At 37.4% G+C, this 19,333-nt stretch overlaps 2 protein-coding genes and 1 pseudogene across 4 annotated transcripts; 1 reads left to right on the plus strand and 2 right to left on the minus strand.

The window, feature by feature from the left end:
- Positions 1–4,993: 4,993 nt before the first annotated feature.
- Positions 4,994–7,237, minus strand: LOC114525983 (ADP-ribose glycohydrolase ARH3-like). Of its 2 annotated transcripts, XM_028547457.1 has the most exons (4): positions 6,523–7,237; positions 6,075–6,325; positions 5,691–5,753; positions 4,994–5,627 (listed from the first exon to the last, which is right to left on the minus strand). In XM_028547457.1, the coding sequence occupies exons 1-4, from the start codon at positions 7,012–7,014 to the stop codon at positions 5,201–5,203; spliced, it is 1,233 nt and encodes a 410-aa protein (XP_028403258.1). In that variant the 5' UTR covers positions 7,015–7,237; the 3' UTR covers positions 4,994–5,200. The 2 variants fall into 2 exon arrangements, with proteins under 2 accessions (XP_028403258.1, XP_028403259.1); XM_028547458.1 differs by lacking the exon at positions 5,691–5,753.
- Positions 7,238–7,307: 70 nt separating this feature from the next.
- Positions 7,308–15,279, minus strand: LOC114526024 (WD repeat-containing protein 6-like). 2 transcript variants are annotated; one of them, XM_028547517.1, is made up of 21 exons: positions 15,099–15,279; positions 14,550–14,645; positions 13,810–13,900; positions 13,560–13,745; positions 13,129–13,399; positions 12,688–12,844; positions 12,235–12,475; positions 11,905–12,080; positions 11,293–11,618; positions 10,942–11,100; positions 10,659–10,736; positions 10,446–10,541; positions 10,164–10,262; positions 9,971–10,037; positions 9,608–9,670; positions 9,025–9,499; positions 8,447–8,874; positions 8,152–8,298; positions 7,956–8,041; positions 7,771–7,856; positions 7,308–7,549 (listed from the first exon to the last, which is right to left on the minus strand). In XM_028547517.1, the coding sequence occupies exons 1-21, from the start codon at positions 15,190–15,192 to the stop codon at positions 7,477–7,479; spliced, it is 3,495 nt and encodes a 1,164-aa protein (XP_028403318.1). In that variant the 5' UTR covers positions 15,193–15,279; the 3' UTR covers positions 7,308–7,476. The 2 variants fall into 2 exon arrangements, with proteins under 2 accessions (XP_028403318.1, XP_028403319.1); XM_028547518.1 differs by lacking the exons at positions 14,550–14,645; positions 15,099–15,279 and having other exon boundaries at positions 13,560–13,681; positions 13,810–14,079.
- A 231-nt stretch (positions 15,280–15,510) lies between these two features.
- Positions 15,511–17,716, plus strand: LOC114525885 (annotated as a pseudogene).
- The last annotated feature ends 1,617 nt before the right edge of the window (positions 17,717–19,333 follow it).

The raw sequence follows: 19,333 nt of genomic DNA on the forward strand, positions 1-19,333 counted from the left end.
GTGGAACAACTATGGCAAAAACGAGACCATGGAGCTACTAGCTATATATTTAAATGCGGATTAAATTACTTATAGTCATGTTTTAAACATTGTTTCAGCACAATAGACGGGAAAAAGTGCGAAAATTTTCAATCTTTTATTTCCCCAAATTAATTATTCCCAATTTCGGATCGCTTTGAGGCTTGATTTGAAATTTGTAAACATGTTTAACTGAATATTAGCTCTGCTGTCTTGTGGTTCAGCCCTGACGCTGAGATAATTGCGCAGCCGGAGTAAAAGGGATTATATACGCGCGTCAGTTTTATTTCAATCAAGGTTTCGTGCATTGGGACACTTTCAAATTCCTTAATTTAGATATTTCCATGAAAAAAAGCTGTGTTTATAGAATATACAGTCGTCTGTTGCTAAGATGAAGGATGCATCTTTGCAGCATGCACGCAATATAATTTAGAAACGTTTAAAACTGCTGTTTACATTGTTAATAATTGTTTTTCAAAGTAAATACACAATTCATGTCGATCATAAATGTGAAATCACAATCTGCACATATAAAATCGTGCTGCTATTCATGTTAAACAAAGTATATTTATGAAAATATACTTATGCCAGAGAGTTTCGATTCGGGCGGCCGTGCCCGGCCGTAGCCAGCTGATATGATCAGAATATATATTAAAATTTCATATTTCGACTAGCACGTCCCACATATAGACATTGTTAAAAAAAACGGACTGAAAACGTAGATATCTTGGTTGTGGATTTGCCCATATTTTTCAAAAGATTGATTTATCGTTCGCGATTGCATGCTTCTAACGCTTATATGACAAACATATCCTTTGAAAAAAAATGGACAAATTTCCCTTTTTTTTTTTGTAAAAAGATATGATCTTAATGAGAGGCTCTTGTAAGACAACATATATATACGACAGCACTCAATTTCCTGAATTTGAAAAGTGTCGAGTATTATACGCATATATAGAAAATTAATCTTCGTCGAAATGACAATGAGATTGGTATACTTTCCAAGTATACCCACGCATTTGGCTATACGCGACATATACAGACAGTATATAGTGACATTGTGAGTCTGAATTAACGTCCCAATTATAATGCAAACATAATCAAAACTCGATGGCAAGTTGCTCAGTTACCAACAACATCGAATAACGGGGAATGCCAAATTATGGGATGAAATTAATCTTTACGATGATCACATTTGCTGAGATAAAAGTCTGACTCGATCCGCACAGAAACCTCGCTATTTTTTATGCAATTACAAAAATATACACTCCATGCATATGCATTCGTATAAACCTGGAAACGTCGTTGCTCAAAAGCCGGCAAGCTTAACCTGGGTTAATGCAAATCTTCACATCAAATAATCTAATAACTCCATGTTTATAAAGCTTTAAATATCGTTGTGAGATTCCGGTCAAACCATTCGATGCAGAATAAGATTTAATCAATTGTTTGTGTCGAAAATGTTCCTATAGATACTGTCAGCCCCAAAGTTATAAATATATATCACTCACGCACTTATATTCTATCTTTGAACCTGCTTGTACATATGATTATTATTGACTATATTTCCATGGCAATTGAATTGGCAATATTTGGTAAACCGCAGGAATGATTAAATATATCTATGTATAAAGTAGCTATATTCATGGAACCATGGAACTATTTATGAGTTAGACAAACTATAAGGAGCAAGGTTGTGTATGTACATGCAGCAAGCTTCATTGAAAATGATTTTCATGAACAAGACAGGACATGAAACCTTTTTGCCGAGGATTTTTCAAGCAGAACTAATGGATGAAAACCTTTTAAAGTGAACTTCCCTGTTAGCTTTAGCCTTAGGTAATTTTCTCAGTGGGCTATTTACCAAGTGTGTTCCGCACGTATAAAGCGCCATTAATTAATAAGGTTTATATATATATATTCTACCCTTTTGACAAGAATTTCAAACGGATAGAATTAATAGAAACGACGGGTTTAGAAGCAGCAAATCTCATCTTTTACCAAGCCAAAAACTGAGAAGCTAACGAACCTCTATCTTTTCTGAGCAATCAACCCTAGCCTTGTTATATAATAGCAAATTAGAACTGATTTATTGATGTTTTAGGGTCCCTTTGACGCGTGTCTAGATACGAATTTGCTGGAAAACACAGGGGGATTTCGACTATCAACATGGGTGGTTTAATTGTTGAGTAAACACAATTGGTATTTTTGCCAATGGTGGCGTGTTTTCTCATGCTGACCAAACCACATTAACACAGTTGTGTGGTTTGGTAAATATTGATACAATTGCCATGGAAATAATTACTCTCGAGTTTTCAGACTATAGTACTTAGACAAGTGAAATTAATACGCTAGCTTAATACTGACTGAATTATATTAACAGTCTTAAATCTCGGTTGCACACGCAATAAATTCCCCCCGAGCATCGGCGAAAACTCGTACAGTCAGTAAAGATTGTGTAAAATATATACAGGGAAAATATTGATCACAAAGCATTGTGCATAAATGCAGAATAATACAGAATACCTTAAATTGTTTTTCAGTTCGATAGATTCATTTTGAAGATTACTTTTTATATGTCGAAGTTCATAGAATTTTGCAAGGTTCAAGATAGCACAACCAGCCGACATCGACGCAAAACTGTGTTGAAGTAAATTGCTTATCCTTAAAGTTCTCGAGTGTCCAATATATATGTTTTGTCTTTATTGTTACGAAAACATACAAAAATTTCAAGCACGTAACGTAATGAATATAGCTTTTATCGTCCACTCTGAGTCCTAAATTTATCATCAAGTTTAGACGGCCTGGATTAAACGTGGAATTTGGATTTAGTAAGGAGGCAATGGATAAAAAAGCTCGCAAATTTCGACCAGCTTGTTTGAAAATATGACGTTTGCAATAACATTGATTGTGTGTTTTAACAATCGCATGGGTTTTTTTCTGCGAAGGTATACATTAACCCCGCGCGATGGTTGAGCAAATATTGATTTAGTTTTGACGTTGGTGTGAAGAATTGTCCTGATTACCTGAGAAATATTTTACCCGCGGTCAGTGGTAAATAGTAAAATGCCAATGCTCTTTAAAGCTTGTCTGTCAATGTGCAGTAAACATTGGTGATAATTGAATAAAAACAAATTACAAGACAATAGCTGGAACATTGGTAATTGTTCGTGCATGCATGTATGCAAATTGCAAGAACTGTATACACGCGATATATATTTTGACAGCTTGATTTGCTTCAAAATTGTGGATCTTTCGATGTAGAAAATCTCGAGTAATTTCGACCAGAGTGTGCTTGGTGTTATATATACAAAGTATATCCAGTGAACATCAGCTCTTTTGATAGACGTGAGATCATTTCTAAGCATAGCATCGCCTGTGCATGAATTGTGTTGAAAGTTAGCATTGAATGACAAGTTAAAATATCATTTCTACCCAGTGAAATTTTGCAAACGATCATTTCTTAATTAAAACCGACGTCTCGTCGGGTGTCAATATTTTATTTGCTCAAAAAAGGCGAACATATTTCGAAAATCCAAATATAGTCGCTTGCATTGAATTTTCATTAAAATGATGAACCAATATTTACTAGATCGTATCTGCTTGAACCACAGTATACCAGAATGCATCGCATTTCCCCGCCAAAATAGGGATGAGTTTACAATCGTGGATTGTCGACAGGCCGGGTGTTGCCGCTGTGTCGTGTGGCAAAAAAATTGAAAAATTTAAAGTTGCCATATTTATTATGAAATAAATACTGTTAGAGTACTGAGTACTGAGAGAATACTGAGTTGACAAACGTTATTTGAAATCCTTATCTTCGACATTCGACAAGATATACTGTAGGCGTAGAAAGACTTCTGCTTTGTGTAACATAATATTTGAAATTGACTCTGACATCAATGTTTAATTCTTTCTTTCTCGAAGTAGGTGTTTAGTAAAATATGCAAAAAATACATTTGAATACTTCAAGTCTATTAATGCAAACGTTAATTTACATCGACGAACCCACGCGAAGCTATTTGTGCTTATTACAAAGGTTGACTTCAGTGTTGATTTTCAATTTCCTGTCAAATTTATAAACTCAAAGTGTGCATACAAAAACACCATCTGCCATTCGTCACATTTCGGACATCTTTGTCCGTGCGAAGCTTTTGCACTGCTTCAAAGCACATCGAAGAGATTTGTGTTTTAACGAAAAATATTCTGGAGTTTTACCACGCATATCGTTTCTTTTTGCCATATGGTGAGCTTGTGTGGGTACCACTCTCAAGCAGCGGATGTTTTGGGGCCTTGGCGCGCTTCAAGGTGTTAAATGAAGGCGTTCCTGCTCGCCAAAGGCATTCCTTTGAGGAGCGGAAAAACGGACATCATAATTAGGTTTCCATGTTCCTTAAATAAAATTCTATTGCATGGCATCTCTTTGACCGATCGACCAAAATTAGTAAGAATATGTCCTCGTATGCAGTTCAACCATTACCAGACGTGTATTAATTTATTTTCTTGTATTTTCAAACATTTTTATAAGTTAAACTATATATTATTACATTTCCATAACCTTTTCATACTGAGAAACAGCTATAGCGCAGATGCCTTCTTGAAACACCGTTCAAATGACGGCTCGAAGACTGGTTTCAATTAAAAAAAGAATTTCACATCGTCTATGTTGATTATTATACAAGATTTTTATGAAAATCTTCGAACAACTATCAACTACTGATTTTGTACTATATTACATTTTCATTATTGTATAAAAAGCGTTGCGTCGTGTGTTGCATTATTAAGGCTGTTTTCCAGTCACGCGTTTCTCATACGCACGTAGACGCACGTAAAAGTCTAAATCCTTATACATGCTACCTTTGAAAAAACTAAGCAAATAAACCGATGGAACTTACTTTTCTGCATATTTTAGTATGCATTAGTTTACCTAGATGTTAAATAATAAAAATTTAAAAGCATTTCAAATTTTCCGTACGTGTACGTGCGTATAAAAAACGCGTAAGTGGAAAGCAGCCTTTAGCGGAAAAACGGACACCATACTATAGGTTTCTATGTTCCTTAAATAAAATTCTATTGCATCGCATCTCTTTGACCGATAAAAACTCAGTCACTAAACACTTTGGCCCTCTACAATCAGCGTCTAAAAGATCTTTGAAAGGACTTCATTTATTCTGTAGTCTTTTTAACCAGTGCTTTGCGGAACACGCAACTCGTAAAGTTCATCGGCATACTGGGTCATCTTTTCCACCCCCTCTGTGACTGGGTACCAATCCTCCGGGATATTTTCTCGGCCCCAGTACGCTCCGGCGATTGCGCCCGCCATACATGCAATGGTGTCAGTGTCGCCACCCAGAGACATGGCGTAGAACAGGACATCTTTTACACAGGCATCAGATTTGTACAGAAAAGAAAATATCGCAGCTGGAACTGCCTCGATGGCCTTTATGCCAGTGCCCAAGGTATTAATGACATGCTGAGTGCTTGGGTTGTCTTTGGATCCCACTAACATTTCTTTGATATTTCGAAACTGATCTACATACGACTTGGGGCTTATGTATATGTCATATCTCCGTTGTTCCTCGTCGGGTGTTCGACCTTCATCGTTCGATCTGATAATATAACATCAGATTATATTATAGAAACGCGAAAGCGATCTAGACACAATAGCTTACCGACTGTTTCCGAGTGTGAAACAATACAAAAGCCTCCGAGAAAAAGCATCGCAAATGTTGGAACTGCGAAGGGAAGATTTAACGTATTTTAATGGTTCTATTTGAAATGGTTTTAAAAGGCACTGGATCTATAAAATCGCCGAAGAACATGGCTAAAAACAGTGAATCAAAAACACCTTTATTTTTTAAATTGGAATTTATTTTCTAAAAGCAATAAAGGTCAGGGTCACTTGGGGTAGGGATGTGGTATGACGTAGGATTCGTGACCTGGAGGGGGGAGGGGGGGGGGTTGGGGCAGTGAAGTTCTACGCGTGGAGAGAATAATTCTTTCTCTCAACTTATCGTAAGTCTAAGTTTCGTGGGGAGAGGGAGTTGTTTGCTTACTTTTCTGCTGGTTCATTTAACTCGACATTCTCCACCTCGACATTCTCCACCTCGACATTCTCCACCTCGACACTCTCCACCTCGACCCTCTCCAACTCTTCAGCAGCAGCGATCATTTTGTCGATGTATCCTTCAACATCAAGAGTTCCTGGCGGTGTTTGCAATGATTCGTGAACAGCCATTGCTTGAAGAACCGCACCGTTAATGCCGTGCGCATGCGCGTGCGTTACCAGAGCATTTTGGGCGGAATTCTAGAAATGATTTGAGCGAGAATATGTCCTGAAAATTTGGCAGACATCAAGACGTTAATTCCTGGAATAACTAAAGAATACCCCTCCATGAATGTATGATTGATATGAAATGTTAAAGGAAAATTCACTAAAAAAGCTGACCACAAATAAATAGTTATTCTAGAGTATGAATTTGCCTGGATTTAAACTAAACTTACTTTCTTAAGCTCCTCGAGGTTATCGTGGTTGAACAAAGCGATAGGAGCGACTCTCATTGCAGCTCCGTTGCCATACGAGCCACTTCCGTCAAATTGCTCTCGTGCTGGCAGGGTGACATCCTTGAACGTTTCATCTCGTAATCTGCGAAAAACACTTTTCACTCCACCTCCGTAACCACGATATGGCTCACGGTAAAACGTCTCGGTATACTCCCGAGCTAGTTTCTTGATGTTAAGCGTCTTTTCGGACAGCAAAGAACGACACAAGGCCATCATCATGGCTGAATCATCAGTGAATTTGAAACGGGGTTTATCCATTTCCCGAAAGTTCAAAAGCTTTTCTTCAGAAAAAACTTCAAATGCCCACTCGGGTACGGGTGACATCCAATAGTAGCCTTCAAACTCTGCCCCCAACGCATCGCCAAACAGCGCCCCAAGGAGACAGCCGCTAAATTTGCTACGCAAAATCTTCACGCTTGAAACAGCCGCCATCTTGAATCAGGAAGTAAACAAACTTAAGAGCCAGCAATCTTAGGTAATTAATCACGACACGTCATGTAAAAAAAAATTTAAAAAATTGAAATGAAATAAAATAAAGCTATTGGCTGAAACGAGCTCTGCTTGCCGCTAAGACGATGTTGATTGGCTAACATCGAAGGACTCGTGCGCAGTCTCCAGGGTTAGAAATGGGATAAATTTCGATAAAATCGTAACTCTTTGTTACACTGATCTATATACATTTTCGAGATGTATATACCGCAGTTTAGCAACAAAAAATCTAAACCAAAAACCATTTTCCTCGGTCAAAAAAATTCCAAATGCTTTAAAACTTTTCCATCACTTGAACATCAATATTCTTTCTTTGATGAGTTGTCGAGGCCAATGCATAACGGGCTGTTATTCTTGGCGAACCCAACGAAGAATATTTCCTTCTGTCAGAATTTAGGTCGGGAATTACGGACAAAGGGATTTCAAAGTCAGCATTTGTAAACCTACGCCACAGGCTGCGATGCTGTATGTTCCATTGCTACGTAAAAGAAGCAAGAAACTGTTTAAAAAACATCCCTGTGGTCAAAAACGCGTCCAAAATCGCCCATATTTGTTTATGAAAGCCTATTTTAAACTCCATTCATTTTAGGCCTTATGTATTTGTGAATTTCGTGCATTTTTACCGACATTCTAGAACAGGCTAAATTCTGAATAATATCATGAAAAGTTTTGATCGATAAATACTTCATTTATACTAACTTGTTCCGCAGCACGTCTATGTCTTGAATGTCGACTACATCGAGCCAGAAAATATCAATTAAATTGACCGCACACAACTTTGTTCCCTGAAACAGAAATATTAAACAGATCAGGAAAAAGCCAAAAAGGGGGCCCAAGGTAGGCTACACTTATTTTTAAATAAAGCTTTGAGCAAATTTTTGTACCTCTTCACTCCAATCCATGCTCCACAATTTCATTCTCTGATCGACGGAAGTAGAAACAGCTGTCTCGCTGTCCAAGAGTTTCACACCTCAAAAATGCATACGATTTGATTTCTTGTGAAACGAATTGATAATTTGCTGTGAATATTTTTGCATTGTCGGTCTGCGCAAGCTGGTGCTAGTGTCAAAAAAACCTTACCAGTAACGGCAGACGTGTGCGCATCAGGAATTGAAACCATGTCCCAACATCCCAGTTCTACTTTTTCGTTTGAGCCATGAATTTTGAAAGTAGTAAACACAACAGCGCCGTCATCACCGCCGCTGCACAGCACAAAACTACCGTCGTCTCAAAAACAAAAAATGTTCAACTTAATGCAATACAACGAATCATGTTGGCCACCATTCTGAGCCAACACGGAGAAGATATTCTTTATCAGAACAAGTAATAGTAGGATTACTCAGCTTCGTTGTGTACGAAGTAAAACAACTCTTACCTTTTCTTAGTAAGCTGATAGAATTCACCCCGGACTGATGGATTTTACAAGAGCAAAATGGTCTTCTTATATGATCGTTTTTTGAACTAAGCATAATTCGGTCGTTCGAACACTTAACAGCACTTCCTGTTTGGAAATCATCGTCATCCAAGACAGGGCCATCATCTTCCATGTCTAGCTTACAAAGCTGCTCATCTATTGCATCTAAATCATCAGTATTTTTGTAAAAACGAGCACAATGCTCAACGTACATATGCGTGACATCCCAGAAGCTGATATACCCAGCCGTATCTGACGCGTAAACAACAACGTGAGTTTTCGCAGATATGATGTGGTTAAAATGTCCTGTACGAAGTAAACATCTTTCGTTGCACTTTCCTCGACCGATGTTCGTAAAGGTTTTTAGTTTATAATCAAACACATAAAATCTGAAAGAAAATGGATTAAAATATTGTGTAAAGCAATGCTATAATACGTGACCAAAATATGGCACATAATATAGCAATTCTATAGATCGGTCATAACCAATCAATAATAGCAATCAATTCCCAGTCGATAGATCAATTAATCAATCCTACCTAAGATATCCGTCCGAGCAAGCAGCAATTACTCCAACAGCATTCGGGCGGATATCCATTAAACTTCCACCTGGATCAGGTAGAATTTCAGCAAGTGGAAGTATACTGAGCGACATGATACGAACATCACACGAGAAATCCCCGACATCAACATCGTGGCGGAGTCGTTTCTTCTTTCGAGACCTACGTGAGAGACTTCTCAGCTCTGCAAAAAGCGTACAACTAGAGTGTAAAGATGCCCCTTCTTCCGAAGAGCTGTCGCTTTTTTTGTCGCTCAAAATATTGTCCACATCCAACGACCAGCACTTTATGGAGGCTCTGCTACCACCAGAGAATATCAGGTGTTTAAGAGAAGGCGTTTCTTCAGAGTCTTGAGGATTTAGTTCAATATAAGCCAAGCAACGCACGCTTGAGATATGACCCTCGCAAGATGCAACCTTACGGAATCTTTGTCGATTGATTTCCTGGGGATTGTCTTAGTATATAGCTGTTAAGGGTGACAAAGGATTTTGGAAATATAGAAACATAGCGTATTTTTTGTGAAAATCTATTTCATTCTGAAAACGAAAATAACGAAGGATACAGGACATGATGTTAATCGTGGTATCTTCACTACCAGTTACTAAAAGAGAACTTAACTGAATTTCTACAAAAAGAAAATTGCACTTGTTTGTTAAAGTTTTCTGATGACCCGGGCTCACGGACCGAAAGCTTAGAATAAATAAACAAATTACAAGGTGAAGATCGCAAAAATTTCAAGTCAGCTTCCTAAGTCAGCTTCTTAAACGAAACTTCAAAAGTCTTGAATGTGGAATATGTTCTATCGTAACTGAGTTCATTGCTGAGATAATTCTAGATAAGATTTTCACTCAAGGCGAAATTCTATAGCAAAAAACTAATCCCTTGTTATTTCTGGCATATGAAAGACGTATTAATACAGGCTCACCTTCGCTGGTTTTTTGTAGAGGTCTGATAAAACGAACACAGTTGGTTTCACGTCCATGAAAACTTTCCTAAAATACATAAAACAATTTTAAATAATGATACAGTAAAACTTGCTTCTCGCTACATGACTAACATCGACAGGACGGCTGAAAACAAGTCATGTCAGACACGTATGCGGTTACAGCGAGACTTACCTGAATAATGGACGAACTTTGTTGTTTCTGAATTGCAGAGAAGATATGCAAGTGGATGGAGGACTGTTTGAGATACGTGAATACCAGATCATGATTTGTCTAAATGAATAGTTGTGAATCTTATAGTTATACGTACTTCTTTAATTGTACGCAGCTCGTAAACAAGGCTTGAATTGGAAAGCCTTCATTCAGACCGCACTATACACTGTAAACGTTACATCATTCTTAAAACAGACTTGAAGAGAGTAAATGTTGGAGCAGATATATTGTGTAAGTTTATACCGTGGTAGAGGAGATATCCCAGTTGCGATGACCACCACCACAAGGAATGCGAAACAAGACCTCATTTCGAGTCATACTCCAGATAATAAAATCCACCTGGATCAAAGAAAGCATGTTTTACCAATTAAGACTGCTACCAGTCATATAGGTCATAGAATTTATCAGTGATGAACTCAAATTTTGACAGCGTAAACAGAGACTAAGACAGCTTACCGTGTGAAATCCATAGACCAACACTTCACCCTCGGGCGTGAAATTAACCCTATCAATCCATTCCATTCCCTTGTAAACCTACGTCAAAAAAGCACCGATATGATCGTGGCAATTCAGGATAAATATAATATAAGCTAAACAATCACACTTGCAAATAATATGACACTTTAAGTAAAATCCGTCATTGGAAAAAAATAGTAAACATAAATCACATTCGCCATCCAATTTACATTTTGCGATCAGTGCGTATATTGCATAAATTAAATGAATACTGTTCTCAAACCTTTCTCTTGTCGAGTAGTTCCAGTTCTCCCTCAGACAATGTATACTGTCTTATACAGCCATCTCTCCCGGTGGTATAAATGTACCCAGAATTCCTGCATATCGATGTCACTCCATTCCGACCGTGGATACCAATTAAGGACTGTTTTGGATCCGTTGCCTGAACGAAAAACGATAGAAACAAAAGATCTCGTAACCTCGCAAGTTCTTTAGTCCGGGTGACATATCTGTCTAATTTTATCAGGTTTAGATTTGACCCAATACTTTGCTTGAACAACCAATACGACCACTTGTCGATAACTTTATTGATCGTTTCTAGATCCACGGAATCTATCAACGTTTTAACACTCACCTCGTTTTCATTCGTTGCTTTAAAAACATGCAACGACCCTCGTCGATCACCACAGAGAAGAAACGTCGAGCAGAGGGAATCTCCGTCGACCAAAAACACAGAGTTTGGCCACCTCTGACGACAATACGGTAAACGGAATCTTGCCTTCACTTCACAGTGAAATTCTTTACTCTTCCCTCGACCCTCAACTGACCACCAAATAACCAAACCTTCCGGTCCGCACGAGAACAGGTGAAAATTACCCTCGCCTCGTTCGTCTTTGATCCAGTGAAGACTTAGAACTTTGTCAGTGTAGGGTTTTCTCTCGAGGGCACACCACGAAAGTTCTGGGTGTAGAAGAGTAAAGAAATATTCAACGTAATGTCCAACGACGTTATGAGTGATTTTCTTCCTTTTAACAGATCTCGAAAACGTTCATTTAGAATCTTCACAAAACTGATCTTTTTCGATTTCTTCAGAATTTTCATAAAACTGATCTTTTTCGATTTCTTTCAAAGAATTAAAAAATGTACCCCATGTGCCTAACTGAAATCGGTCTCGATACATTATGTGCATGTGTTGATATATATAGAGAGAGAGGAGGAAGTTTAACCAATATTAAATGCTGCCTACCAGTTAAAGAAATAAGTTTGATACTGCCATTGAGGTTGCCAAGAGCTACGATCGTTCGACAATCAGACAGCGCCATGATGCTGTAAGACGCGTACGCTGGCTCATGATGAATGAGGCTCCATATTCCCGGAGATTGTAAAGTACCACCGTGTTTCCACGTGAAGTTGTAAAGGTTCCTAAAAAAATGAAAACAGTGGGTAGTATGTTTATGCACGGTTGCAGGTAGGATCAATTAGGATCAAGAGGAGATCAGCTAGGATCGATCAGGATCAAGAAAGGATTAGGATCCCTTCTTCAAGTCAATATATTACCAATTGTAAATACACTAACCCTTGATCTGTCATGATTAGGACACTGGCATCTTGAAGTAAGCCGATCAATCGAGGAGTTTCCTCTTTCGTTTGAGAGGTGGTCATCTCTTGTTGCTGTGGGATGCTCGAAACGAAATGATGTTCTTTCCTCGTATTTTCCACGTCATTCTCAAGCATCCAAAGCCTAATGGCGCCATCTCCACCACCCGTTGCAATCGTTTGTTCGTCCGTTGTACAAGCCAAAGACCAAATACTTTTCCCTGTCATAGGAAGAGGTAGGTAGGTAGGAAGACTCACTATTGAATGATATTCCCTTTGGTAGCGAAATACAGTCCAAGTGGGGCATGCTAAGGTAGGCTAAAGTAGGCTAAAGTAGGTAAAGGTAGGCTAAAGTAGGTTAAGGTTGGCTAACGTAGGAGAAAATTAGGCACTGTAGGAGATTTAAAGGATTTACATTAAAACACGACATTACCGATATGCCCTTTCCACGAGCGAATTATTTTTCCATCAGAATTCCACAACAAATACATTGAGTCTTCTCCAATGCTAACAATATGGTTCTTCAAGATGAGACAGTCCCAGACCCTCGCTTTGTGGCCATAAAGAGTTAACAATGGCTTGGCCGATACCTAGAATATTGCGCGTGTATAAAGACATTGGTCAGTAGGCGAAGTTCCCTCTAATTTACCTGCTTGAAACTAAGGCAAAATAAGAAAGATTGAGACAGGAAATTTTTTCTGTAGCCACAGGGGAATCGGAAGGGATGGGGACCACCGCGTCTCACTTGTGCATTCGAGGGGTGCACCCATTCATTTCGGACCGGCCACGCCCCTGCAGCGTCTTACAAATGTGTTCTAAACAATCTTTCTTGATCGAGCAGGGTTTTGAAGATCATCATTAGACTGTAACTTACTGTAACATCTGAATAATCAGGTGCGAAGACAGCCCGCCAAACTTGTATGCTTCTGTCATCTGACACCGAACACAGCAATCCACGATCCTCGCTGTACCTCACCGAGAATATCACGCCATCGTGGCCTGTCAGTCGCTTTTTAACAAGCACCTTGCCATCGCAAGAACATTGCGACTTATCCGTAACTTTCCATAGTAAAACTTCGTTAAAAACTGTTCCACACGCCAACCACATCTGCTTCAACGTTCGACCGATGAATCTCGCACAATATCTGCACGCGGTTGATGGCCATTATGGAAAAAAATCTCATGTTTTATGGTCAAACTCCATGAAAATTTGAAGACATTTGGACAATGACTGTAGGCATAATTACAGACGTCAGTTTTCTATATCCAAGAGTATATTCGCACTGAATTAATTCAAAAGGATACAAAATACATTGTTCCTCGCATTGAGATATCAACCACTTTTTGGCTTCGTTAAAATCATATATCCAGACAGCATTATGACCTGTAACTACAGCAATGCGATTGGATTCCTCAGTCGTTGTCTCCTGCAGTAAGCAAACATCCCAAATCCAGTCATTAAATGTCTCTTTGTGAATTGTTTCGACTTTGCTAAAACACAACAAAGCATCAGAAATGTTCTAGGACAGATTTAAGATTTGTAAAAATATTGAACCTGGTTGAGCCACTATTTCGCCTGTCCAGAACCCTCACAATCCGTCCTCCGCAAATGACAATCCTGGTTCCGAGTGTGTCTGAATGATAGACTGTAAAAATATGTGATTAAACTAGCAGTGACGGAGAATTTAATTTTTCATTACGTATATAGGCTTATGAAATTTGGATATAGAAGGGCTGGTATGAATAGGTCAATGTATAGAATCATTATAGTTTGATGATGGTGGTTTAAACCATCATAGAGATTAAATTAGAGATTAAGGGTGTGGTTTAATTGGAGAGAAAAGAAGAATGAGATTCCTAATACATGGATATAAATGACATACAATAAATAGGAGTCAATTTGTGTTCTACTTGGAGGTACATGGACATGGTGTGTTCTAATTAGAGAAAAGATTGGTCTACTCAAATTAGGTAATAATAAATTGGTAGTAATAAATAATCATGATGTGTTATAATTAGAGGTCATTTGGGTGTGTTCAAATTACAGGTTGTAGTAATTGTCTAATTACTGTCATTGGTCTAATTAAGGGGAAGAAGCATTGTCTAATGAAAAACATCAAACTAGACACAAAATGGACTTCTTACTAGTAAAATTGATATGTCAAAGGACAAAGATGTAGTAATCTTCATAGTTCATTTAAGCTTGATCTTATCAAAATTTATCTTTATATCCACATCTGATCAAATGTTCAAATATTTATCAAAAATATGATGGGACTTACAGTTCGTGCTTACGTTTTATTGAATGTATCCTTTGGCTTTCAAATATTCTCTCTTTTGTAACCAGTTCTCCAATGGTAGCATCATATATTTTGAGATAAGGTCCTTCACCTAAACAGTAGTTATGCAGGTATTTGAGCTGGTAATTTCATTGTGTTGAGGTTTTAAAATGCATCTTAAATCGTGTTTAGCTGTAATAAGCTTTGTCAATTCTGATAACCCAGTTGCTAAACCATTTATATTCTATGACATGCTATTTATATTCTATTACACGCTATATATGTAGTGTGTTCTAAGTAAAATTTTAGAATTGCAAACACGTGCTTCCAACGAAATGGGATTCAGTCGAAAAAAATGGCCTATAAAAAGGCTTTCACCAGAATTCAGGAATGTTAGCTTGAATAGTGGTGCTTTTAGGGGGTCGAAATTCATGGAACATTATGATGTGACGGTGTGACCTTCAGCTAAACAGGGAGCGAGGCGATTTTCGAAGAAATGCATAATGACCTTTGACCGTCAAATGTAACAATTCCCAGTGTTTACAGACGAAATCGAAACACGTACCGACAAAAAGGTTCCCTTTTTCGTCAAATTCCAGAGCGGTTACTGGTGCAATTAGTTCACGATCCACTACGGTAAAGCTCGCGTCTGAATTCATTGTAATGCCAGCGAGAATTGAGCTGGAATTGACATTTTGAGCTGTCGATCGTCTGTTAAACAATTCGAATCGAATCGTTCCTCCAGATTCCAGCAGAGTCAGCATGGAAACATAGGAACCTTGCGTAGGGTATAAAGTGCCGCTATAATACTTTCCCCGCGGGATAAAATTGACCTGAAAATGATATCATTTTGAGCAAAAATGTACAAAATACAGCGAAATCATCTTTAGACTTTTTAATATATATTTCTCAGTCATTTTAGGAATTTTAAACTCATATTTTTGACAAGACATACACCGGAACTTTGATGGCTTCATACGACATTTTGGTGCTTTGCCCTACGGTAAATGTCCTTTGTATACAAACACAATTTGTTGAAGCAACTTTCGGTTTTGTTTGGGAATTCTTTGAAAATTGTTTACATTTTCGACGCTAAATTTGGAAAATCTGCTTTGTGGATGAATCGACAGCTCTTCAAAGCCCGGATTTTGCCTGAGGAACTTTGGATACATAAAACGTCCTCAACGTGATGTGTAAAATTGCTGATTAATGGTGCATGAACAGCACTCGGACATCGTCAAACGCTAGTTTTTTTTCAGCATAACTAGTCAATTTGAGGATTTATTAAGCCCATATTTACAGAGGGCTTGTGTTAATATTTCAAACTGTATATTTCTATCGGCAATCGCGCGTTTTTCCATGGCAAACAAGGTCGATGCAAAGGTTGTGTTACTTGGCAAAGAATACAGTGGTAAAACTTGTCTCGTTGAGAGATACCTTCATGACAGATTTAATAAGGATATTCCTTATCAAAATGTAGGTATATCGTTTGGATCAGACGCGCCTGAGGTTTAATCTTTAGTGACTTTTTTGTATATGATGTAAGATGAAATGGCAAGTGCCCTTATTATATGTATAATAAAAAATTAATAAGGATATTGATTCCCCAAATTAGCTCAATAACTACCATTATGATCATTAAGATTTGTGGCCAATCAACTACTCATTCTGCCATAATATTCACCTCAACTTTACTAGTGTGAAATGGCTCTGAATGTACCTAATATATACTTGTACTTATATTCTGTTACTATATTTCTGTCTATAATGCCAGATGATTTTATATGCCTTTTGTATAACCAATGAACTGCTATTTAAAAGGTAGTGTAATCAGAATTTTTAATTAATTTAATCAATCCATTAAATTAAAATGTACCTGAAGGACCTCTTATACCGCACCTTTCCACGCTTGTATCAATATTTCTCTTAACACACATCAATCCGTCTTATTCTGCCATCATTTCATATTATTTTCATAGACGATAGGTGCAGCTTTTGGGGCAAAAGAGAAGTAATCAACGACCAAACACTCATATTAGGAATTTGGGTAAATTAATATTAATAAACAGCTCTTGGGTTTTCACATGGAACAGTCTTAAGATAACGCCAAGTTGGGGTTACTTTAATTTCAGTACTCAGCTTTTTTCAGAGGGAAAGATGACATGGTAGGTTAAGATAAAGCCCATACACAGGTGGCATAGATGGGGTCCAGGGGTTACAAGTTATTTAAAATGGACTTTTAAAAACAGGCAGTAATTTAAATTATAAAGGATACAGCAGGATCAGAACGGTATGAAGCGATGAGCCGGAATTTACTATAAGAGGAGCCATGGCTGCAATAATTGTTACGGTAAATATTTCAAGTACAAGTATAGTGGATTGTATTCATGTATTTGCTAAATCGATTCTATCTTTACTCTCAAATCAATTTCCCTACAGATCTTACGGATTGGAAGTAGCTTCAGTAAAGTGAAGTTCTGGGTTAACGAACTGCACACACATGAGGAGGTTCGAAACATGACATTTGCTGGTACAAAATATATCCAGTGAATTACTGAAGAGATTATACAATAAACTAGATGTTGAATCTTTTTCAGAACTGTGAAATATTTTTATGTGGAACAAAATTAGATTTAGTTAAAAAAGACAAAAAGCGAGGCAGGTTGATTATCATACCACAACAGATTATGCAGATGGTAGTGATTTATTTTGAAGATTTAAACCAAACACTAGCACGAAAACATTGTTTAAGAAAAGCATACTGTAGACCAAAGTTGTAACAATTTATTCATCTTTCTTAGAAATCCACGCGAAAGTTTTCGAAACTTCTAGTTTAAACGGTGAAAATGTTGGTGAGTTTATTAACCATGGTTTTAGATACCATAAGTTTCCAAAATCCCATGGCAATAACTTCTAAAAAAGTCAATTATTTTTATTTATTTCCTTCCTAGCCGAACTATTTTATGCTGTCGCGAAGGCGTGTTTGGAAAAACCAGTCGAAAACAAACCGAAGGTTGAAAGCATTCTGCAAATCATTAAACTCGCATTCATATGTATTAAACTTGGATTTCTGAGAATAGATGTCGATTGTATTATATTTATTTTTAGAAACTCCCAAGCTTACTTTGCAAGAAGAAAAGAAACATAAAGTATGCCCTTGTCGTTGATGGCCTTTGGCCTTGATTTGGGATTGATTACTTGGAACTATTTCCTGGTTGAAAATTAAAACTATTGCCGTATATTGGACAAGTTAGAAATGCGATAGATAGGTCTTTCATGCGATAGCTGTTTAAAGCAGTCTAAATTCAGCAGTTAATGTAACTAGAAGCTACTTTCGTTTAAATCAAGCATATAAATTTTGTATTTAAACATATTAGTTCGCCGTTTACTTTCTATTAATTGCTGTTAGCGCTTAGACAAAGCTGTTGTTGATATAGATATTTGCCGGAAATTCAAAACATATCAAGAAAATCATGTAAACCCAATGAGTTTTGAGTTATTCGTAAAAAAGCGCTCTTGAATTTACAAATCATTCTAAGGGTGTTCAAGAGGTGTTTAAAGGGGCTTTATATTGAGTTGCGAACGTTGTTAATTTGAAATGGCGAGTCATTTTCTTTCATTTTATAATCTTTCTACACAAATGCAGTTTGCAGCCGTATTATTCTTTGTCCATGGGTTACCACAGTAATTCAAAGTTTTCAAACAAGTAAATGGGACATGTTAAAATGATTGATTCGAAAATGTATGATTTATAAATCGATGTAAATTTATTTAAACTAACTAATATTTTTTGGAATGAAAAAGATTTGTTAACAATTGTTGTCGCTTTTAGTTTTACCAAACGAGTTCGCACTGTTTAATGCTAGCAAATTTTCCGTTGTAATTTGTCTAGAAACAAGACGCCTGTTCTGGCGTTAACTCCGGCGCACGTGCCAGTCTTTAATATAGAGCTTCTGAACATAAACAATACATTATAATAACTTGTAGGTACACCACGTAAGTATTAAATACTGCAAAGCTTTCGGTCCGTTAACCCGGACCTTCATCAGTGCAATTACTTGAATACACGTTTGCGCGTCACTTAAATATCATGTTAGTCGTGATTAGTTTGCTCTTAATAGTACGTGGCGTGCTCTTTTCGGTGTCTCTTAGTCAAATACTTGTCTAGGGCGCGCGCATTGATTAGAACTTAATTAAATGAAACGGTTTAATTAGAGCAAACTAATCACGACTAACATGATATTTAAGTGACGCGCAAACGTGTATTCAAGTAATTGCACTGATGAAGGTCCGGGTTAACGGACCGAAAGCTTTGCAGTATTTAATACTTACGTGGTGTACCTACAAGTTATTATAATTACTAAAGTCGCCATGCAATCATACAAGAAAATTATAAACAATACAGTTCATATTCGCATTTAGATGCCTTGCGAACCTAAATGTTCGATCGCGAAATTCAGAAGCACATCGTACTTTAAAAAGTATAGAAGTTAAATTATCATTACAACCCGAAAGAATAGATTTAGGTAAGAAAAAAAAAGAACCTGTGAATCATTAGGTCTCTTTTGGTCTAGTGATGAAGGCAATGGTCTCGCAACATTGAAGTCGGTATTTCGAATCCTCGGAAGAATGATTTTCATTATTCACCCAAAAAGAGGATTGAGATAAACGTAGCCTTGAACGTCAAGCGCTGGTGGTCTAGTGGTGAAGACAACGTTCTCGCAATCTAGATGACCATGGTTCGAAACGTTATCTGGGCCTTTTTTTATTATGCTAATTGCAACTTACAGACATGCGTCG

Source organism: Dendronephthya gigantea, unplaced genomic scaffold (assembly GCF_004324835.1).
Source record: "Dendronephthya gigantea isolate DGI-Jeju-01 unplaced genomic scaffold, DenGig_1.0 000036F, whole genome shotgun sequence".
In the NCBI taxonomy this organism is placed as follows: domain Eukaryota; kingdom Metazoa; phylum Cnidaria; class Anthozoa; order Malacalcyonacea; family Nephtheidae; genus Dendronephthya; species Dendronephthya gigantea.

Coding starts and splice junctions, on each gene's coding strand:
- LOC114525983 (XM_028547457.1), bottom strand. CDS start 7,014: ATGGCGGCTGTTTCAAGCGTGAAGATTTTGCGTAGCAAATTTAGCGGC. Junction 6,326..6,522: donor ACCTCGAGGAGCTTAAGAAA/GTAAGTTTAGTT, acceptor AATCATTTCTAG/AATTCCGCCCAAAATGCTCT. Junction 5,628..5,690: donor TTCACACTCGGAAACAGTCG/GTAAGCTATTGT, acceptor TTATATTATCAG/ATCGAACGATGAAGGTCGAA.
- LOC114526024 (XM_028547517.1), bottom strand. CDS start 15,192: ATGAATTCAGACGCGAGCTTTACCGTAGTGGATCGTGAACTAATTGCA. Junction 12,845..13,128: donor CTGATTATTCAGATGTTACA/GTAAGTTACAGT, acceptor GCAATATTCTAG/GTATCGGCCAAGCCATTGTT. Junction 10,263..10,445: donor GGGATATCTCCTCTACCACG/GTATAAACTTAC, acceptor CTATTCATTTAG/ACAAATCATGATCTGGTATT.